The sequence below is a fragment of the Fundulus heteroclitus genome, chromosome 13, assembly GCF_011125445.2.
Source record: "Fundulus heteroclitus isolate FHET01 chromosome 13, MU-UCD_Fhet_4.1, whole genome shotgun sequence".
NCBI lineage: Eukaryota > Metazoa > Chordata > Actinopteri > Cyprinodontiformes > Fundulidae > Fundulus > Fundulus heteroclitus.
In genome coordinates, this window is record NC_046373.1 from 10,960,371 (window position 1) to 10,981,442 (window position 21,072).

Consider the following 21,072-nt stretch of genomic DNA (forward strand, 5'->3'; position numbering starts at 1 on the left):
AGTTTTCAAAACCGCAAACCTGTAGTGTTCGTATCTGCCCAATCGGCTGCCTTAAGAAGTTATTACCTGCACCTTTGCCTAGAAGCTCAACAAAAAGTTGGAGACACAGAAAAAATATTAGAAATCACATTCCATAAAATTTGGTCAAAAGTATATTGGTAGAAATAGAAGTCTGAATTACCTTAACAAAAAGTCTGTTATCAGTCTGTGGTCCCTGAGATGGACTGGACTGACATGTACAGCAGATCAGGCAGAAAAGAGATTGGAGTTTAGACGTCGCACTCACAGCTTCCATGTATGGAACTCCACATTTCGTCCCCCACGTGTTGCAGTGATTCGCTGTCGATGCACCTCAGTGACAAAGTTCTGGTCCACGACTCAGAAACTGGATGAGACATTCAACTCCAGTGTATGCAGACAGTCATTTTTCCTTGACAGCTTAGGATCTGTGCTGTTCATAGGCGTTGGCCATTGTTCCAGGGTGAGGAAACATTGTTCATGGGAGCGTTATCCCTTAGATGGAGCACTGACCTTCTTGAAGGTGAGGTGGTATTAGGACTTCTTGCCAGGATTTAGTGATGTAAAACAGTCCTTGGCCCAGTGTCCAGCGTAAGCAACTGTCCCAGATGTGATGGGTGCCCCACGACACACATATCGGCTGTAAATGCTCTGTTTCATTCTTCCAACCCCAAATCGGCACTGATCTGCGTCTCATGTCAGACGTGTCCATACTCCAGAACGAACAGACCTATAACAAAATTAAGATAGAAAAAGAAAAACAGGGGGGAGGAAGCTCCCCCACCTTAAATTAAAATAGAGACAGTTCTCAATGGAATCAGCTGCCTACTGTCACTCCTTCCTATATTGTTTTCCAATAACTGTAATTTTACCACACAGGAAAAATTAGAGAGTACTTTTTTCAGAGTTACCATTATTTTCCTCTAAAAGAGTAATGTTTATTAATTTTGGAGTGTAATTACTTCCCGTGGTCACTAGAGTAGGAGAAAAAAAATAGAGTTAATTATTTTGGAGTAATATCAAGACCACGCCCCTTAATGCTCCTTAGGTTTCGTTTCTGCCGTCATTTGCAATCCCAGCAGTGAAAGGTCAAGGTGAAGACGGATGTTTGTCGGGTAAGTCAGCAAATTATTAAAATTGATTTTATTTAAGACAAAATGTCAGCAGCATTCTGTTAGCTTATTGGAAGGTAATACTTGTGAGTAGCATTGCAGCTTGCGAGTTTGTGGGTCTCACACACGGTATAACTGCAGTTATGTCGATGCTAATGTTAGCTTCAGCACAAACTATATTTTTAAATGTGAATTTAAACCGAACTTCACTGTTGTTAGCTTAATTTACCACGTGTGTTTTTACTGAGCTTAGTTTTTACTGGCCGTTTTATCAAAGGTTTACTCTCTATTGAGTTGTGCCCTCGGTTTGCAAATGTATTTAAATTTAAAATGTTTCATGTACCAGTCTATTATATGACCGCGGTGAAGTGGTCTGTTTTCTCTGCTGTTCGGGTAGCAAGGACTATCATGAGGTTTTACCAGACTTTGGTTAATAAGTGAGGTTTTGGTGTGCACCGTCCGTCAGCAAGCACGTGTATTTTACTCTGAATTGAGTCTTTACTTAGCTAGTGTGTGTTTGGACCGTTAGCAAGCACGTGTAAGGTTATTTTCTTTGAATTAAGGCATTTACACGATTGTTCTAATTGTTTTTCCGTTCTATGGTGGGTTTTTTCATGTGGACCGTTTTCACCTGGTATTTTGATAGCAAGCACGTGTATTTTACTCTGAATTGAGTCTTTACTTAGCTAGTGTGTGTTTGGACCGTTAGCAAGCACGTGTGTTTTACTCTGAATTGAGTCACGGAACAAACATGTCCTCAAGGACAGTTTTGGATAGTTTTCCCGCGTAGCAAAGAGTGGAAAGGAATTATGTGAGGTTTACAGAGGTGAGCTTAAATGAAACTGGTTGACACCAGCCTTTCTTTATTCACTCAGAGATGGTGTGTTGTGGTCTATGCTGGAGCGGCAGCACTGTAATGTGAATTTACTGGCCATTTTATTGAAGGTTTACATTGTAATAAGTTGTGCCCTCGGTTTGCAAATGTATTTAAATTTAAAATGTTTCATGTACCAGTCTATTATATGACCGCGGTGAAGTGGTCTGTTTTCTCTGCTGTTCGGGTAGCAAGGACTATCATGAGGTTTTACCAGACTTTGGTTAATAAGTGAGGTTTTGGTGTGCACCGTCAGCAAGCACATGTGTTTGACTCTGAATTGAGTCACTACTGAGCTAGTGTGTGTTTGGACCGTTAGCAAGCACGTGTAAGGTTATTTTCTTTGAATTAAGGCATTTACACGATTGTTTTAATTGTTTTTCCGTTCTATGGTGGGTTTTTTCATGTGGACCGTTTTCACCTGGTATTTTGATAGCAAGCACGTGTATTTTACTCTGAATTGAGTCTTTACTTAGCTAGTGTGTCTTTGGACCGTTAGCAAGCACGTGTGTTTTACTCTGAATTGAGTCATGGAACAAACATGTCCTCAAGGACAGTTTTGGATAGTTTTCTCGCGTAGCAAAGAGTGGAAAGGAATTATGTGAGGTTTACAGAGGTGAGCTCAAATGAAACTGGTTGACACCAGCCTTTCTTTATTCACTCAGAGATGGTGTGTTGTGGTCTATGCTGGAGCGGCAGCACTGTAATGTGAATTGAAAGCCATATAAACACACTGGAAGCAAACTGAGAAAAATAAGTACTTTACCCAGCTTTCAAACAGCATTTAATTAGATGCAAATGTAGAGTGATATCGAGTCTAATTGTAAATAGGGCTTTTGTAATACTTAAGCTAATTGTATCCTTCAGTGCATGAATTATATCATCTTAGTAACTTATTTTTTTACTTTCCATAAAGGATGCAGGCTGTAAGAGTGAAATACAGAGACCGCCAGAAATACATTTGTCATGAAGGGCAGCTGACCTTCAAATCATTTTTGGACTGTGGTGAGTGAAACATTGCACAACCTACTGGGTGTCATATGTAAGTAAGCGGTTCTGTCTTTTATTATTATTATTATTATTATTATTATTATCATTGTTGTTTTTTTCGAGGACCCTTAGAAAAGTATGTATTTGACTTTGGACCCCCTCTCTAAATCGTGTTTTGTGTACCCCGATAAAACGAATGATTTGAGTTAGAAATGTTCGCTGGAAAAGTATATTCACATATTAGAAAAAATCCATTTTTTTTTATAAAGTATGAAATCATTGTTTTAAGTGGTCCATATCTAAAGAGATCCCAAATGTGTGACCTTTTAATAAAATTTTTATAAATTGCACAACACAATATCAATCTTGTGCAATATTGTTTTGTCTTCACAGTTTCCAAGAAGTTTGAGATTCCTACCTTGGACTTAAAAGTCTATGATGATTTGAACACTGAAATTGACGAGGATGCATTTGCGTTTCTTGAAATGAAACCAGATCCGGGTGTGCTAGAGGTCCGTTTGCCCAAGGGTTCAGATTTTGAAGGTGAGTAACTTGTTAACTCAGTCTCATAATCCATGCAGTCCTGTCTAACTTTGTAATGCAACATAGTAAAAAGATGCTTATCCACATTGCATGACATTTTGAATAAACATGCCTCTTCAGACACTTAAGAAAGCATCTGAAGAATCACTAGCTCAGTGTGTGGATCTATCCTAATCTAACGGGGTCTTGTGCACTACTCTTATCACAGATGATCCTTTCTTTCTAATGACATATTATAACCACACCTGTTATATCAACATGCTAGATTCAGTCAGCCATTCTAGAAGCCACCCCCTTTGCACCAGCAACAGCTCCTTTGATGAAGGGGACTCTGATGACACCATCATTTTACAGTCTACTCCTGTCCAAAGAAACAGAGCTGACCTGACTCGTCTCGCTCAGGTAAGCTTTGCACATGGAGGGATCAAGATGGTAATTCTGATAAAAGGGTATGGGGGAAATGGTCAAGTAAATTTGAAGAGAAATATGGAACATGGTTTACATTTTTGTCACTGTAAATATAATTGGCCACCAAATCCTTATGTCCCTTCCCTCCCCTCATTTCCCCCCTTCACACTTAGCTCATTGAAAATATTCTGAGGAAGAAACCTGGAGGAGAGAGGATCTTTACAGAGTATGGTTGGACAAAAAGCTTAACAGATTCCAGAAGACGTGACATGGTGAAGATCTTGGTTGCACACATGGCGAGTGAACATGGGTATGTTGTCATGTAATTAATATCCAACCCTAACATTTACGGTTTTATTTGGTGCAGATCCAGTGCAGAAGGCATCGGCACAGCATGTTTAGCTCTCACATATGTGTGTGTGTGTGTGTGTGTGCGCACTGTAGGACAAGTCCTTCAAAGCGTGTGAAAGAGGACTACGCAAAAGGTATCACAGCCTTGTTTCCATACCTGGCTGATCCCCAGGGAACTTTGGGCTATGTAAGTACATAAAACAACTCTTAACTCATTACTTTTGTTACAGATCAAAAAAACAAATGATATTTCAATTAGATATCAACATTTCTGTATGCTGACCCTTTCTCCTAACCTCGACAAGTTAAACACAGCAGACGTCAAACTGGCTGACCTGGATTTTAGCAACTGTCTATACAAGTACATGTTAGTGTTTTAAGGATGAAAAATGTAAATACTTTCTTGTTTTTTAGGAGCAGTATTACAATCCAGTTGATGGGAGTGGATTTCTTGCATGGAGAGTGAAAACGCTTCAGAAAGAAGCCTCAGAGGGACAAAAGAAAAGAAGCCCTCAGCCGCTGACAGGTACATGAATTTGAGTGTAGTTATATTTTTTTTATGAGAATTCACACATTAAATTCATTATTAATGTGCATAGTGATTTTTGTTACAGTAGTGGGCATTGCAGGGGTTTAGAAAAAAGACAAGTGGCCCGCTATGTAAGGGGTGAAAGTGGCTCAAGTTGTTTTGGGAAGTAAAAGTATTGCATCATTAAGTGGTTTCACTGTTACAGGCGGTCCGGTTTCTGGTGAGAGAACCCCATTCTGTAAGGAAGACCAACTGGCCACAGAAACCCAGTGTTGTGAGGCCATTGCACTGATGAAGTATACAACTGATGAAGCAATTATCAGGGAGAAGATGAAACAGACCTTCACCCATCGCCAAGCAATGGTTAATGACCCAGTAAAGTCCTCTGAAATATTTACCACCTTTCCAAGATTTCTTGACATCAAGGGAATGGTAGGTCGCTCTTAAACTACCTTGCACTGAAATCGAGCTGAGATGAAAAATTACTTTAAACAGATGACATCCCTGGTAAGCCCTGGTGCACCTATTAATGATGTATGCCATGTTGTTTTCTGTATTCCATCTTGACTGCAGATAGAGCAGGATTTCAGTCTGATGTTTGGTGATGACATTTCCGCAAGGTTCCTGGAGAAGTGGCCTACTCACTACAGGCAGAAAGTCCTTGAACAAAGTCGTGGCCTCACCCAGACAAGCGACCTTGAAGATCTCCTTCATAACGCAGAATCCACAACAGAAGAACTGAAAGATGGTACACTCGAATAAAAGAGATATATATATATGTGTGTGTGTGTATGTACGTGTGTGTGTATGTATGTACGTGTATTAGGGCTGGGCGATAATTCAATAACAATATATATCGATCGATAGACGTGTGGCGTGATAGGAAAAAATAGGGTTGATAAAAAGTTCGATAGACAGTTTTCCTTCCTTGCTACAGTCGGCACGCCGTCACTAAGCGCCGCCCTCTCAAACCAAAACACAGAGCATGTGAATATGTAGCTGCAAGGAGCGGCGGAGGAAATGGTCGCAAAACGGGGTTTTACTAGTTCGCCAGCCTGATAGAAATAAACCACAGGGATTTGTAAAACTTGCAAGGAACCGGTAAAAACAGAGTCTGGTAACGCAACCCACCAGTATTCATCACGTAAGCCGCTCAGCCGCTCACACCCGCAGCAGCGCGAGCTGTGCAGCCCCGCGTGACTGCGCGTTGTCGGAGGAATTTTCTGGAAGTTCTTCCACAACAAAGTAGGTACAGCAGCTAAACTGGGCTCCCTTCTTTGTGATAAAATGACAAAGCGTCCAAGCGGCATAGGACATAACGCATGCAGTAACGTGCTTCATAGTGATGGATATGTCTGCTGTTCTCTGCAGCTGAAAAACCTGGCTTCAAACAATAACCTGCCACTCTTGATCCGCGATATAAAGTTGTTATTTTTTTTTTAAAAAATTCTGTTATGGTTAAAAAAGTTGGTTAAATAAAGATTTAATTGGAATTCTGTGTTTGTGTTCTTTATTTAAATCAAATCATTTAGCAATATCATAAAATTTCCATGCAGAGCTGCACATAAAATATGGTTTTAAATATTTTCAATAATTATCGATATCGATCAATATGCATTTTTTTTATCGATAAGCTTTTTTTCTATATCGCGAAGCCCTAACGTGTATGTATGTGTGTGTGTATGTATGTATGTATGTATGTATGTATGTATGTACGTGTGTATGTATGTATGTATGTATGTATGTACGTGTGTATGTATGTATGTATGTACGTGTGTATGTATGTATGTATGTACGTGTGTATGTATGTATGTATGTGTGTATGTACGTGTGTATGTACGTATGTACGTGTGTATGTACGTATGTACGTGTGTATGTACGTATGTACGTGTGTATGTACATGTATGTACGTGTGTGTGTACGTGTATGTATGTGTGTGTGTATGTACATGTATGTACGTGTGTATGTACATGTATGTACGTGTGTTTGTACATGTATGTACGTGTGTATGTACATGTATGTACGTGTGTTTGTACATGTATGTACGTGTGTATGTACATGTATGTACGTGTGTATGTACATGTATGTACGTGTGTATGTACATGTATGTGTGTGTGTATGTACATACGTACGTGTGTGTGTACGTGTGTATGTATAGACATTTTAGTAAAAATGTCTACATTTCCTTTATTTTCAGGATGGGACAGTGAAATGTCATCCATCTTGCTCCTTATCCACCTCATGCCACCATCACCTCATGGCCGCAACAAAAGACCAGGAAAGCTCTCTGCCAGACAAGCCATTGACCACCTTGTGAAATTTATCAAGGTAATGTTACAGTTTATTTAAAGCTTAAGAAGGCTAACTGTTCTGTTTGTAACATTATAATAAACCCTGTGAAATTTATCTGATTTGGCTCCCCACAAATCTATCATCGTCAGCCTCATATACGCTGATATGATTAAACTGAAAAACGGGAGCTAAAAGTAAGTAAAATCTTAAAATTTGTAACTTTTTCCTTGATTTGAGCAGCTAAATAAGATTATTTGCCATGGAATGATAATTTCTAAACCTAAAATAAGATAATTAGCTAAACTGCACTTGAAATAAGATGATAGAGATGAATTTTTATTTTAAGTACAAAAATCTTATTCCATTGGCAAATAGTCTGATTTACCAGCTCAAATCAAAGAAAAATACACTAATTATAAGATTATTTTACCAACTTTTAGTTCCCCTTTTGCAGTGTAAATCTTTTATTTCTTTTACATTTAGAAGAATAAAAAATATAAGGCTGAAAATGTTATGGTTCAATTGCATTTTGTGGCAATAAGTGATTGTGGTTGTGACGATGGGGCCTTAAACTGCAACAGATTAATTTTAATAGCAAGACTAATTAAATTTTCTTGTCACAGACTGGGACCAGTGTTGAGGGTCATCTGGACAGCATCACAGAGAGCCGTCAACCCTATCTGCTGGCTGTGGGGACCCAGAGGAGCGCCATACAAAAATACTTCATTGTGATTGACAAACATGCAATCCCATGTCAGTCACCAGATGCGCTTGCCTCTTTTGATGAACTTTTCAAAGCTCATTTCGTCTTCGCTACCTCATACAACAGGGATCTGGCCAATGTCTACCACTTCTTGCAAACCGCTGTTTACCAGATTGATGCTGCTACAACTAAGATGAATCCCAGGGTCAAAGAGATGAGAGCTCGGATGCTGCACTGATTCTGACACTTTAAGATGCTTTGGTTTGGAGGGTTCTGATGCTGAACTGATTTATTTATTTTTTTTGTTTTATACTGAACAAATATTTTCATTTGAGGGCTCTGATTTTGTACTGATTTACATTTTTTGGCTGGGGTGAACTCTATTGCAATATTCTACCGCCGTATCTGCAGCAGGTGGTGTAGTAATTGTGTGAATATTCTACTTAATTTTATTATATTATATTTTAAGTATTATGTGTATCCCCAAAATCCTTTTTTTCCTCCTTCATATTGATTACTCTGCCCATGGAGCTTTATTCATGGAGATTTTTGTTGCAAACTTTTAAACCATTTAAATTTTCATGTCTCATATAATGCTGTCATATTACAACAGCCAAACTGTATTGACATGTATATGTTGAGTGCACTTGCATCTATTATGCATTTAAGAATAATACAAGTTCATTGTTGAATATTAATTTCTGGTCTTTTTTTATTATTTCAAACATTTTACAATTCATTTTAAGTGAAATTTAGTGAATTTGTAGAATAAGGCCTCTATTTTGAGGCAGTTACTGCTCTGTATAGAGTAAAATTCAACTCAAATAATATTAGAAATGGACCTCTATTTTGAGGCAGTTACTGCTCTGTATAGAGTAAAATTCAACTCAAATAATATTAGAAATGGACCTCTATTTTGAGACAGTTACTGCTCTGTATAGAGTAAAATTCAACTCAAATAATATTAGAAATGGACCTCTATTTTGAGGCAGTTACTGCTCTGTATAGAGTAAAATTCAACTCAAATAATATTAGAAATGGACCTCTATTTTGAGACAGTTACTGCTCTGTATAGAGTAAAATTCAACTCAAATAATATTAGAAATGGACCTTTATTTTGAGGCAGTTACTGCTTTACAGAGTAAAATACAACTCTGTATTGAGTGAAATGGTGTTGGAGTTGTTTTCACTTTATGCTAAATTGAGTAAATTTTAGTCTTGTGGAGTAAAACATGAACTCTAGATAGAGTAGAAATAACTCTGAAAATTTAACTCTATGATGGGAGTAAATTTCACTCTTTTTGGACTGGGACCAAATATTGTCTTTTTGGGAGTAAAATTTTCCTCAAATTGAGTAAATTTTACTCTTCAAAATTTACTGTGCAACTTTTAGTAATTAACAAACTCAAGCATTGTGTATCACCCTTCCTTTGAGTCTCAGGCAAATGGTGTATCAAATATTGTCTGAGCGAGCGTATCAAGATTAAAATCATCAGCTGAGATATTAAAGAGGACACGTTTTTTTTGTTGTTGTAACACTATTACTCTAAATAATTCCCCTAAATTGGACTGATTTATTTAGGATCCACACCTGTGTGTTAGATCCCATCCTACTGATTTTTTTCAGAAGATATCAAGAGTCCCAGTCAAACTCAGGAACCTTCTGCTAAAGTGTATAAAGAAAATGCTGTGTAACTCCATCTATCAAGGAAAAAAAAATATATAAAAAACACCAAAGGTACATTTTAAAACAGCTCTAAAATCAGTTATGCGCCTGTGTTTAGTAAATTGTTAAGTCAAATACTGCCGGCCACAAACAATCACCAGCAACTGATGTTGAAAAGTTCATTCACCAGAATTTGCACATTACCAAATGAACAAAGAAAAAAGATTCCTCGGGCTCTAAATTACTGTGTAACAAGGGCATCTGCATTTTGTGGGACTATGAAAATGTGATTACATATAATGAATAATTTGGGGACCGTCCTGTGATGATCCCGTAATATTGTCTATTTCTACTAGGTTTTGGCGCTCTGCAATATCAGTATCTATAATAAAACAATGCAAACCAATAACATTAGTCATAAATTCCTCAATTTTAATTGGTTCATTTGAGGATCACTTCAAAACTGACTCATGACTAAATGCAGTGTTAACAAAATCGATCAAATCAACCGCAATATCCGGTTGCACACACTATTAAGGTACAGTTTAACCTTAACTCCTAACTCTGTGTAGTTCTGCTTACTTGTGTTTTTTTTTTCCCCAGACCTGCAAGCGAGCAAAAGTTTATAGGGTGGCCATTTTCTGCTCCCTATTAATCAGCCAGATTTAAGTCTGATGAATTATATTTATTTATTTATCTATTATAACTAGGGCTATCAAACAATGAAAACCATTTAATCACTATTTAATCGCAAATTATATTTCATGTCTGAAAGTATATATATTCATTAGGCATTTTAAAACGCTATTTTGCAATAGATAATGCTAGTTAAAATTACACTCTAACATAAGGCATGTTCCCTTTTTTGTGTTTTCCCAATTTATAATGCCTCAAACAGATGTTCAATGTTCTGCCAAATTTTCAACAACTTTTCCAAACTTCTAACCACTTTCTAACTTTTAGGCTACAGTTCAAAATAAAAAGTTTTCTCCAGAACTCACCAAAATGCAGCTGTTCATGCTCTCCAATGCAACTCACCCATACAGCTTGCAGCCAATACCTCAAACGTTTTACTGCATTGAAAGTTCTCCTGCACTTCAACAAACATTATTAATGCATCAACCCTTTTTCCAATGATTTCCAAATTCCCCTTAGTTTTTCACCCATATTTTTACTTACCACTTTTACTTAACAAAATTAAACTGCTCCCCAGTCATTGCTCTAATCTTGAGGCCCATGCACGCGGAGAAATTCACACCCTCATGAAGACACACACACACACACACACACCCCCACTCTCCGCTGAGTTGCAAGGTACAACCAATCTCTCCTTCTCTCAAAACCATGGATCCCATATTACCGAGACATTCAAAACATCAGACAAGACATAACAAATATAACATTTAAGACAGACAGCCTTGCGCGCGCAGAGGGTCTTCTCCTTTTAATACCCTTCCACTCGACGAAACGTTTCCTTATGTTAAAATCTTCTCGTCTGATCGTCGTGTTCTCGAAAAACCCCGTTTTTCGAGAACTAGAAAACAAACTTCTATTGCTTCCCTGGGGCCCCTTTTTTAATCTCTTATCTTCTATAACAGCTCACTCTTAAGGTCTTGCTGCTCTTAGCCTCAACTTAAAGATGTTACGTATTCTCGGCCGTCCTATCGCTACGTTTCTGTGGAGAGTCCCCTTTCTCCGAGGTAACGTTCCACCCCAGTCTTAAAATTCACCAAACTCGTCAGTCATGGGGGGGGAGCGACCAACTTCCTGAGACTATTTTTTATTCTTTATATTTTATCTTTTTTATTTGATTTTAAATAAGTTTTTTGCAATCTCAACATTTAAGTTTCTCAATTGTTATTCTTTAAAGTCTCAACAATTAAGTTTCTTGGCTGTTATTTCTATTTTCCTTCCCATACAGCCTCACCATCTAAGATTACTTGCCATTTAATTTTCTATCTAATTTTACGTTTTTCTGACGCAAACAAACACATAAATCCCATTCAATCATTTCTCGGTTTCAACATAAATTCCATTCAAACCTAGTTATACCGTTCAGCCTCTGATATTTTGAGAAGAAAGCGTCTCACTTACAGCAACACTTGATTTAGCCTACATCTAATCTTTAGCCAATAGGAGAATCAAAATCTCCTTACTTTTTTTCGGGTCGACCCTGTTTTGCTGTAAGTGATTACTTCTTCGTGCCCAAATTCAAAATGTTCCTCCATTTTAATGTCAAAATCCGGGTCACGGCTGACCAAATTGTGATATTTTTATTATTGGCCTAATCCTGCTTCGCTACGCAAGGCCCATTTTTACCCCGGTTTAAGATTTGACAATAAAATAAGGAATCATTGATCAGAGGTAGAACGGTTCAAATACATATTTAATTCTTAGAAATTAAATATGGAGACAGAGTACATACCATTACAAGATGTTATTCTCACCGGTGGATAAGTCTGTCTGTCTGAAGTAAGTTTTACCAAGACATTCCTTTTATCAACTTTAAAACTCCTCCTGCATGGCTCAGAGGGAGGATGACTGACCCCCTCTCCTGCTGACCACCCCCTCGGGACAATAAAACTCCATGTTTATCTTACGCTGAAGCAGGAAAGGACAGACCCAACTCTGCTTTCCTCAGTAACCCCAACTAAGATATATTTTTAATTCTCAACACATGTCATAAAGTAGAGGCATAAATCCTCCTAAATTGTATTAAGTGGCTGAAACTGGGCCTCCTGTAGCAATTTTTAAAAAACTGTGTAGTAACAGCATCCTGCCACTAGATGTCAGTTTTCCCACAATACATTAAAACAACCCAGTAATATCCAAAAAGAGAAAAAGTGATGCAGAATGATGAGATTTTAAAGTGTAACTCACCCCAATATCAACTTTCTTTACAGATAAACTGTATAACAGGGCCTCAGTGTGCTCCTTTTATGTTAATGTGCATTTTTTTATATTTCTATATGAACTGAAATTAAATTGTGAAGTCAAACGTATCATCTATACATGTGCAACCGGCCCTTTTGATGATTTCATGATGCGAAAGTGGCCCAATATAGAAATCAATGTGACACCCCTGTATTGAACCATTTTAGGTGCTAATGGCTGGCTTTGTGGATTGCAAAAAACAAATGGGTATTAGGTAGAACAAGGGTTGTCATTCCATTTATACTGATTATAGTTGGTGTGTACACAGTCTTCAACTCCATTAGAGTTGTTTGGCTGCAAGGGACTCCAAGAGAATAATCTCACTGCAGAACAATCTGATGACATCCATCTGCCGTCATAATGCAGATTGCATGGATTGAGTCCAATTCATGTGAATCCATCAACAGTGTCAACGTTCTTGATCAAAGATTTAACAAAATCATCTTCTGCAGAGCTGTGAACAGACCAGGTTGGCTCCTTGTGACACACAGTGGAGCTCTGCCTGAGCCCAGGTAATCTGTGTGGAGATGTACTTGTAGTAATGGCCGTTGAAGCTGTACCAGAACATGGTGCAGTCGCCACTGAGTAGTTTCATTTCCTGGCCACCTGAAGTTAACACTCCACCCAGAGCTAAACCATGCAGGAACAAGATCTTGTTTTGTTTTTCAATAATTTCTGCTCTGGTTGGTAGGACTGTAATGTGAAAAGTAACAGGCTGCTGTCTTTCAAATCCTTCCAAAAGTTGATCTGCTGGTGTAATCTGATTGGTCAAACATGTTTAGCAATTATTTGGTCCTGGGAACAAATACACCTAACATAAAGTATGTAACATATGTAAGAAACTAAATACCTTTGAATCACTTTAAAACATGTTATAAAAACTTTATTTTGCTAAAGTATTTTTCCTATTAATGTTTTTTATTTAAAACACACTATTGGTATGCATTTATAAATCAAAGGTGGCAGAAAGCACATTGAACATGGTGTTTATACCACTTGAACTTTTTATTTTACAATTCATCACAGCCAGTTTTTATATGGCAGAACATGAAAAAATGTGCCCTAATAACAAGCAAAATTATACACAGTTTTTCTTTTTGATAAAATGAAAAACATTGCAGCGTTGAAAAAAGGTCTTTAACAAAAAACTGAAAAGTGTGGTTTATTTTTGTGATTATTTCCCTGAGTCAAAACTTTATATAACTACCTTTTTTTCTGCAGTTACAGCTTGACCGTCTTTTAAAGTATCACTACCAGCTTCTGACTAAACCTTTATCCATTATTTAAAAAAATAAAAGTGGAAAATTTAATGGAAAATATTAGAAACAAATTCATAAAATTATGAGAATGTAGTGGCAATTTTATGAGAACTTGGAATGTTCTTTATTCTTGTACACCCAAAATGATGACTTTATTCTCATAATGTGGATATTTTCTGATTTTAATACTCATAGATTTACAGAACTAATCATTTTCCACTATTAAAAGCATACATTTTCTATGTCAAAACAAATATATCTCTGACTTTGTAAAGTCAGGAATTTGGATCATCATTTAAATCATCTCGTGACCCCCACATGTCTCCAACTGTGGGAACCCCTATTTTAGACAGTACCAGCGTAAACTAATAAACCATTGCACCTCTTTAGATTGGTGTCCACCGTTTTCTGAGGAGGCTGGTCTAGTCCACCTGTCAGAGTTATTTTCACAGACACAGAAAAAAAAAATCAGTGAGAACAACCAAATTTGTTCAGCTGTGTCACTTAACAACTAAAAAGATATGTGCTGGAATTTTTACCAGGAGAGACCAGCTGGATGGTTGTCATTACCGCTACAGCCCCTCTGGTGAAATGGAATAGTAACAGTTGTTATGATTGTTTATTATTTGAAGTCCAAAATACGATTTTATCTGCAATAACGATATGACTTAATAACTTCATTCATTTATGGTTTTATTTACTTCAGGGTTCTTCAGAACAATACAGTATTGCATGAGAATGAAGTAAACACATGAAACACCAGTGTGGTGAAAAAGCATTAAGTTTTTCTGTTGTATCACAGAGCAAATGGATCTTTGGTTTTCACTGGCACAAATGTATCTAATTACATTCACTTCATATTGAACCATTCTCAATGATTAGTAAGGGAAATGACTTACACACATGAAAGCAGGATTTAGAGTCTCCATTGCCAATTATTACATTTAGATCAACATAATTTTCTTACATTGGATCAAACATTTAAACTGTTAAGCTATGCGTGAAGCACAAACAAAGGAATGAACCCTTTGAACATGTGAATGGATAAAGGAATGCTGACCTCAAGTGGAAATAAAATGCAAAGCCCTTCCTAAATTTTAATGTTGATCTGCTGCATTTTGCGTCTTCTTGTTCCTCCTACAGCAGGTGTGCCAAACATATGGCCCGCCGAACAATTTAGTCCGGCCTGGTGGCTAAATGCATTTCAATCTGAAAAACTCACACAGAAAGAAAAGGCAATTAAAATAATTTTATTGATACAATATTTTAAGAGTTTGGCGCTCAGACCTCGGCAGGAAAAATTCACGCTGAATTATACTTGAACACGCATAAGCAGGCGTATGAGAATAGGGATATTTCCCCCCAGGCCTGAAACTGGTGGTGGAGTGGAGATAAATAAAGTTTGTTCAGTCCATATGCTGAATTGTTTGAGCTAGATGTCCAACTTGGATAAACACGGGTTTGCATGAACTATCCATGATGAGCAAGCATGAAGCGACTGTGAAGAGGAAAAACTCCACTTTGAGAAGAAACCTCTGGCAGAACCAGGCTCAACATGGCGGTCTTCTGCCGGACGGTTTTAAGGAGTGACCGGGAATTCCATGAGAGTCCAGGAGGAATTACTCTCTGATAGGGACGAGGTTGAAGGAGGACCGTAGGAAAGCCAGGCGGAGCTTGCTACGATGGTGGAGAAGGGGATGGAGGTGGGTTGAATCCGGCCATCAGAGTCCAAACCAGACACGGCGCAGCCACCGCTTGCTCGCTAAGGAGAAGGCCGAGACGAGGATGTGGAGTTCTTTTAAGATGAACCCAGGATGCTGATTGGCTTCTAGGAGGAGCAGTTCAAAGCTGATTGGCTTGCGTCGGAGGCGGATGAGTCTCTGATTGATGGAAGTAGGCAATAGAGTTTCCTCAGTTTGAATTTTCGCTTAAGCTCCATTATCATTATTCAACAATGATTTTTTCCCCCCAGTGTCCTGTCTGGCAATGTGGCAATAAGAATTGTTGTCTTAATGCCAAAAAGAGCTCATCAGATTTGACTTTCACAAGTGGAGCAGTACTGCTTTTGCCATAGTGCTCCGCTTGATTTATGAACGTGAATAGTTTTATTATGATTCATGCGGGTAATATCTCAAATGATATGGACACTACAATGGGAAAGTAGGAGAGGAAAGGAAGAACAAGAAGAAAAAAGAAAAGGTCAAAGAAAGATGAAGAGAGTAAGAGAATGATATAATTATTGAAAAAAACATGTACTTCGTTTAATTGAAAATCTGCAGTTCCTGTGTTTCAGATGTGGAAAATTGATTTTAAATCATTTCTTAATTTTTATCTGTTTGATTTATTTTGTCATGCAGGACAGTGTTTTTAAGTTCCAAAAATGTGAATACATGTTTTTCAACATTGTACAATCACTGTGATCAGTTCTTATGCATAATGCACTTAAGTAAATGTTTAACTGAGTAAAAGTATTGTTGAAATTGCACATACTTTTCTTAAAAACGCTGAGGTTATTCATAATATATTGTGTAAAAGTGAAATTCATTTCATATAAAAATCAACAACAAGTTCACTTTTATTAGTTCTATTTAATATTGCAATGAGTTTACTCGTGTGGCCCTCTTGAGATCAGATTAAGCTGTATGCGGCCCCTAAACCAAAATGAGTTTGACACCCTGTCCTGCAGAAACCTAAAGTCCATCCTATCCATTGTGGCACCCTGGGGAAAGTAATATATAGCGCCTCTATTTATTTGTGGTTTTCAAAGCTTACAGAAGAAATTGAACAACATTGTTTTTATCACTGTCCAATTGACATGCTTAACAATATCTGAAAAATATATATCCAAACCAAAACTACCCCCACCCCCATAAATATTTATATATAATTTATTCACTATAATAATGTTATTAAATTATAAATACAATTATCAACACAGAAAACCAAATGTAAATGTACGTACAGTTTGCAGCCAGTAACTTCAGAAAGCCAAGTGCAAAGCTTGAAACTTAGTTTTTGGTTTGGAAGAGAGAAAGTTTAATTTTTGAGTAAAAACAGCACACAGGTGTGTTCAAATCCCCGACCTAAACATCAGCTCCCCCTCCCTCTGAGTCCTGGAGAAACAAAACCCAAATCATGACAGTTGGTATGCAACTTGCAACTACTTGCTGTACCAAATTGCTCCCTGAGGAGAACAATTCTCTTTGTAGAGCCCACTTCCTGTTTTAATTTAGAAATAGATACCTTGGAAACAGTCTTCTATTTAGTCTTCATTTTCCTTAATGAAAGTGTGCCTCATTTTTGTCACTAGAACATTTGATGTAAATGGCAAAGTGCACATGGCAAGGGAGTTTGTGTCAAAGCTTGGCCCCTGCCATGGAAAAAGACCACATGTCTGCCTCAAATGACCGCTTTCTGTGTTCTGGCCTTGGTCTGTTTATCATTCCCTGTATTGGTCTTTCTTTATCACTCATTCCTCTCAGTAGTTTTCCACCCCATTGCTTTCCAAACAGCTGCACCTTGTTGTTAGATTCACACGTTTACTACAAATAAATACTGTATATATGAAACACAATAGTGTTAACTGCATGAATATAACCATTAAAAAACAAATTGTCCAGCTAAAACAGTTTCAATTTTTATTTTTGTTCAGGTTGTAGTCATGCCTGTCGTGGAATGTTTTAAAAATCTCACAATTGTTTGTGGTTCCTGTGAAATTTCCATGTGAACAGCGTGGTGTTGGCTGCTGAGCATTGTGCAAGCACAAACGGTGACAGTGGCTTCACTGCGCTTCACCGCGTTGTCAAATATTATGAGTTTCTTTCCGCTTGTCTGTTCAACTCAACAAGGCGGACCAGGATTTTACCAAGCAAGTCACAGTACTGTATTTAATGGGGAAAGGTGAACTATGGTACGGGGGTCCCTGCATGCAGGTCCACCAGATCCTACAGAGATGCTACCAATTTGGGGAGTCAAGGAGCCATGACAGGATCATGGTAACTTCCTGCGGTGATTTTGTCTGTCCAGGATCTGAAACTGTTATCCCACTTCAGGGATCACCCATACAACAGGTAAAGACAGCGGGAGAACAGAGAAAGAGGGCTGGCAGAGAGATCCAGACCTGGCCGCAGAAGGGGCTGCTGGCTGGACCAGTTCTGTAGCTATGAGAGGACGATTAATGAATGATTTTACAACGCTTTGAAGGACTAAATTAAAACAGTTTTTTTCAAAGCCACCCATAAACTTTATAAAAGCATTTCTTACTTTATCCCTTGTTCTCTTTATGGTTGTGCAGATATCACTGGTTGAGTCATACAATTTTGGCCGATGGCAGAAACGCCATTACTACCTTGTCTTCAGTGTTGAACAAAAACATCTTTGTCTCCACTGCTGTCCTTCACCCCCAGTTACAGCCACATCATGTCCCTGATTGGTTGTTGCAGCACAACAAGACACAAAAGTTCAGCTTTTTCAACTCCAACAACTGCCACTTTGCATCCCTCACAGGTTTCGTGTCTCTCTGACTTCGATTGAATCGCCAAATTGTGCATTTTGCATCGCTAGAATTAACTCTGTGGCCTTGCTTAGCATCGCTTTTGCAACACATCGCTCCTGTGTGGCACCTGTGCATAGGGATATCATGTAAATCTATTGCTCAGGCTGACACATTCACGATCAATATGAACGCACCTTTAACGTTATCAAAACACCCCACAAAGTGGCAAGCTGATCAAACATAGACACAGCCACACCTTCTGTGAAGAACTGGAAGTTCAAATAGGGAGGCCTTGTCAGGGATTGGTGGAGCAATTAAGTGATCAGACAAAAAGATCTGCGATAGACCTCAGACAGGAAGTGGCACTGAAGGAGGAGATCTGCAAGCAGGAAGCCGCAACCGTAGACATAATATAAGAGTAGACCCCGCATCGACCGCTTTCGCCTATGTGCGCTGACGGGATTTGGGGGCGCCAACTTGGGGCGGTCGACAGCTCCTTTGGGTTGATCCATGCCAAGCTGAAACTGGAAATATACATAGTGGAGCTTTCTTTTACAAACTTAAGAGTTTTGTTTTTGGGGTTTTTAGAAAAATGTGAAGTATTTTAAGTCTGGTTCAGCAATAAGGTTCTGAAAGGTTTTAATACAATTCTTTGTTGAGACTTAGTGTGTTAAATGAGTTGAGATGAACCTTGACACAGTAGCCATGAAACAGAAACTGCACAGCACTGATGAGTCTCCATCTGGGTCTCAACAGGAGATCCAGTTAGTGGAACCAGGGGACTGGGTGCTGATCAAAAGCATTAAGAGGAAACACTGGGATTCAACCAAGTGGGAAGGACCTTAATCCTGAATCCTCCGATCAATACATAGATCCTCCTTGTCATGTATTAATGCTTTGTATTTGGAGAGAACATGAACAGGACCGTTGTGTTCATTTAGGATTTTGTCCTAATGTAACCGCCTTCAATGTAAACAAAATTAATTACAAAATCTCGGAAGAAGGAACACTCACACAGGGACCCAAAACAGATTCAGAGATGGTACCCTTATTAATTAACAGCCCCCTCACTACCAATGAATGGTTTTAGGTCAAACCAGGAGTCTCAGGACAACCAAACAACTGGCTGTTTATGGTAGAGCAAGTTGCTAACATGTCTGGGCAAAGCTGTGTAGTGTGTATGGGTCCCAGGCCGCTACTCCAAGTTTTTCCAGCAGTAATGGATGCTGGATGTTTACTCAACGACTAGGAAATTGGACACAGAGTGGTTTTGAAGCAGTACATGGACAACTGGCTGTGACTTCACACATGGCTTTTCAGAATAGAATTGCTCTAGACATGTTACTGGCAGAAAAAGGAGAATACTGTGCAATTTTTGGTGAGCAATGTTGTACTTTTTTTTCAAACAACACAGCCTCAAACGGCAGTCTCACTGTCGCCCTCGAAGGCTTACGATCACTGAATAGTAAAATGAAGGAGCATTCCGGCGTGGACACGTCCATGTGGGACTCATGGTCGGAGGTTTCTGGAAAATACCACACCCTTATTTCATCAGTGCTTGTGTCCACAGCTGTGTCTGCCGCCATCTTGACCTTTTGTGGGTCCTGGTGCATCCCATGTCTTCGAGGTTTAACGCAGCAGTTAATAACTACTGCAATAGCTCCTCCGCAGGAACAGACAATTGGAACAGAAAATGTTATTTGTCGACCATGTGTGAACTCACAACCCCTCCGAGTGTACGTGGTAATGTTGCTGTTACTCCAAGATCTAGCAGCCGAAAATCATCGATGAAGTGTCTGTTTAGTGAAAATTGTAATGGTATTTTTCATCTGACATTATACACCATAAAGAGGGGGGAAATGTTATATGTAATGTTAATACTTCATTAACCGATTATTCTTGTTATGATGTAGTTATGTAAGCTTCTGATATAATCATATTACTCACATCATAGCTTAATCATGTCTGTGCGAAGAAACAGAAGACACTCTGTTTCTTCCCATCCTGAAACAAGAAGACTCAGCTACAAGATTATGTGCTGACTGGACGTGATTGCTCAGCTGTGTATCTTTGTTGGCAACTGAGGCTGTAACTATATGTTCCCCCACCCTTCAGTACAGCCTCAGTCCTGTAACTAGGGAAACGCCCCAAACTTAATAAAACCAAGGAGAACGCTGAGACCGGCAGAGTGGGTTGGAGATTGTAACTGTACGGTCTCTTCCTACTCTCCTCGCGAGCCAAACCAAACTAATTGTCTTTGTGCCTTTCTTTCCCTGTGTTGTATGATGTTTTAGGTATTTAGACCTGACATCAGTGTAATGTGTTGACCAGGCACAGAATCAATTTTAATCAACTATAACTTGTTGAATATTGAACTAATTTCCAACATTTTTTATTTGCTTAAAACTTTAAAACTATTGCTATGGTCAAATGGTCAAGTGCGTTTAAATAATCTTAGTGGGGTTAAAAGTAGTAGAATATTCTGACAGGATGTATGTATGTTTCAAAACACAGCCACTCATACATTTGTAAGTTTTTTATTACTATATAAACAAACACATTTGTACATGTACACACACACACACACATATATATATATATATATATATATATATATATATATATATATATATATATACATTCCAAAAAGAATTAATTTGATCATCAATACCACCTCAATGCTTCAAATTGTGAGGACCCGAGTCATTGGATTAGAACGGTAGAAATTGAAAAATTATTATGGAAAAAAATACAAAGTACAGTAGGACAAACAGTGACTGACGTGTATTTCACTGCTCTTCTGACTGAGCCGCTGCATCCTGACTCCGCCGTGTAGCGTTTCTTTCTTCTAAAGCACACGGTGCAGGTGTGTTTTTTTTCGGGAGAAGAACATAGTTA

General features: G+C 38.3%; 1 protein-coding gene across 3 annotated transcripts; it reads left to right on the forward strand.

Annotated features, from left to right (window-relative positions):
• Positions 1-891: 891 nt before the first annotated feature.
• Positions 892-8,518, forward strand: LOC105924032. Of its 3 annotated transcripts, XM_036145045.1 has the most exons (11): positions 892-1,133; positions 2,921-3,009; positions 3,388-3,537; positions 3,803-3,939; positions 4,119-4,255; positions 4,390-4,483; positions 4,711-4,822; positions 5,031-5,257; positions 5,399-5,573; positions 7,023-7,153; positions 7,741-8,518. In XM_036145045.1, exons 1-11 carry the CDS (start codon positions 1,123-1,125, stop codon positions 8,056-8,058), a joined length of 1,581 nt encoding a protein of 526 aa, XP_036000938.1. In that variant the 5' UTR covers positions 892-1,122; the 3' UTR covers positions 8,059-8,518. The 3 variants fall into 3 exon arrangements, with proteins under 3 accessions (XP_036000938.1, XP_036000940.1, XP_036000939.1); XM_036145047.1 differs by lacking the exon at positions 2,921-3,009; XM_036145046.1 differs by lacking the exon at positions 892-1,133 and having other exon boundaries at positions 2,954-3,046.
• Positions 8,519-21,072: the final 12,554 nt, after the last annotated feature.

Excerpts from the sequence above, each read along its gene's own strand:
- LOC105924032 (XM_036145045.1), top strand. Across the intron at positions 3,940-4,118 it reads ACCTGACTCGTCTCGCTCAG|CTCATTGAAAATATTCTGAG; the intron begins GTAAGCTTTGCA and ends CTTCACACTTAG. Across the intron at positions 5,258-5,398 it reads TTCTTGACATCAAGGGAATG|ATAGAGCAGGATTTCAGTCT; the intron begins GTAGGTCGCTCT and ends TCTTGACTGCAG.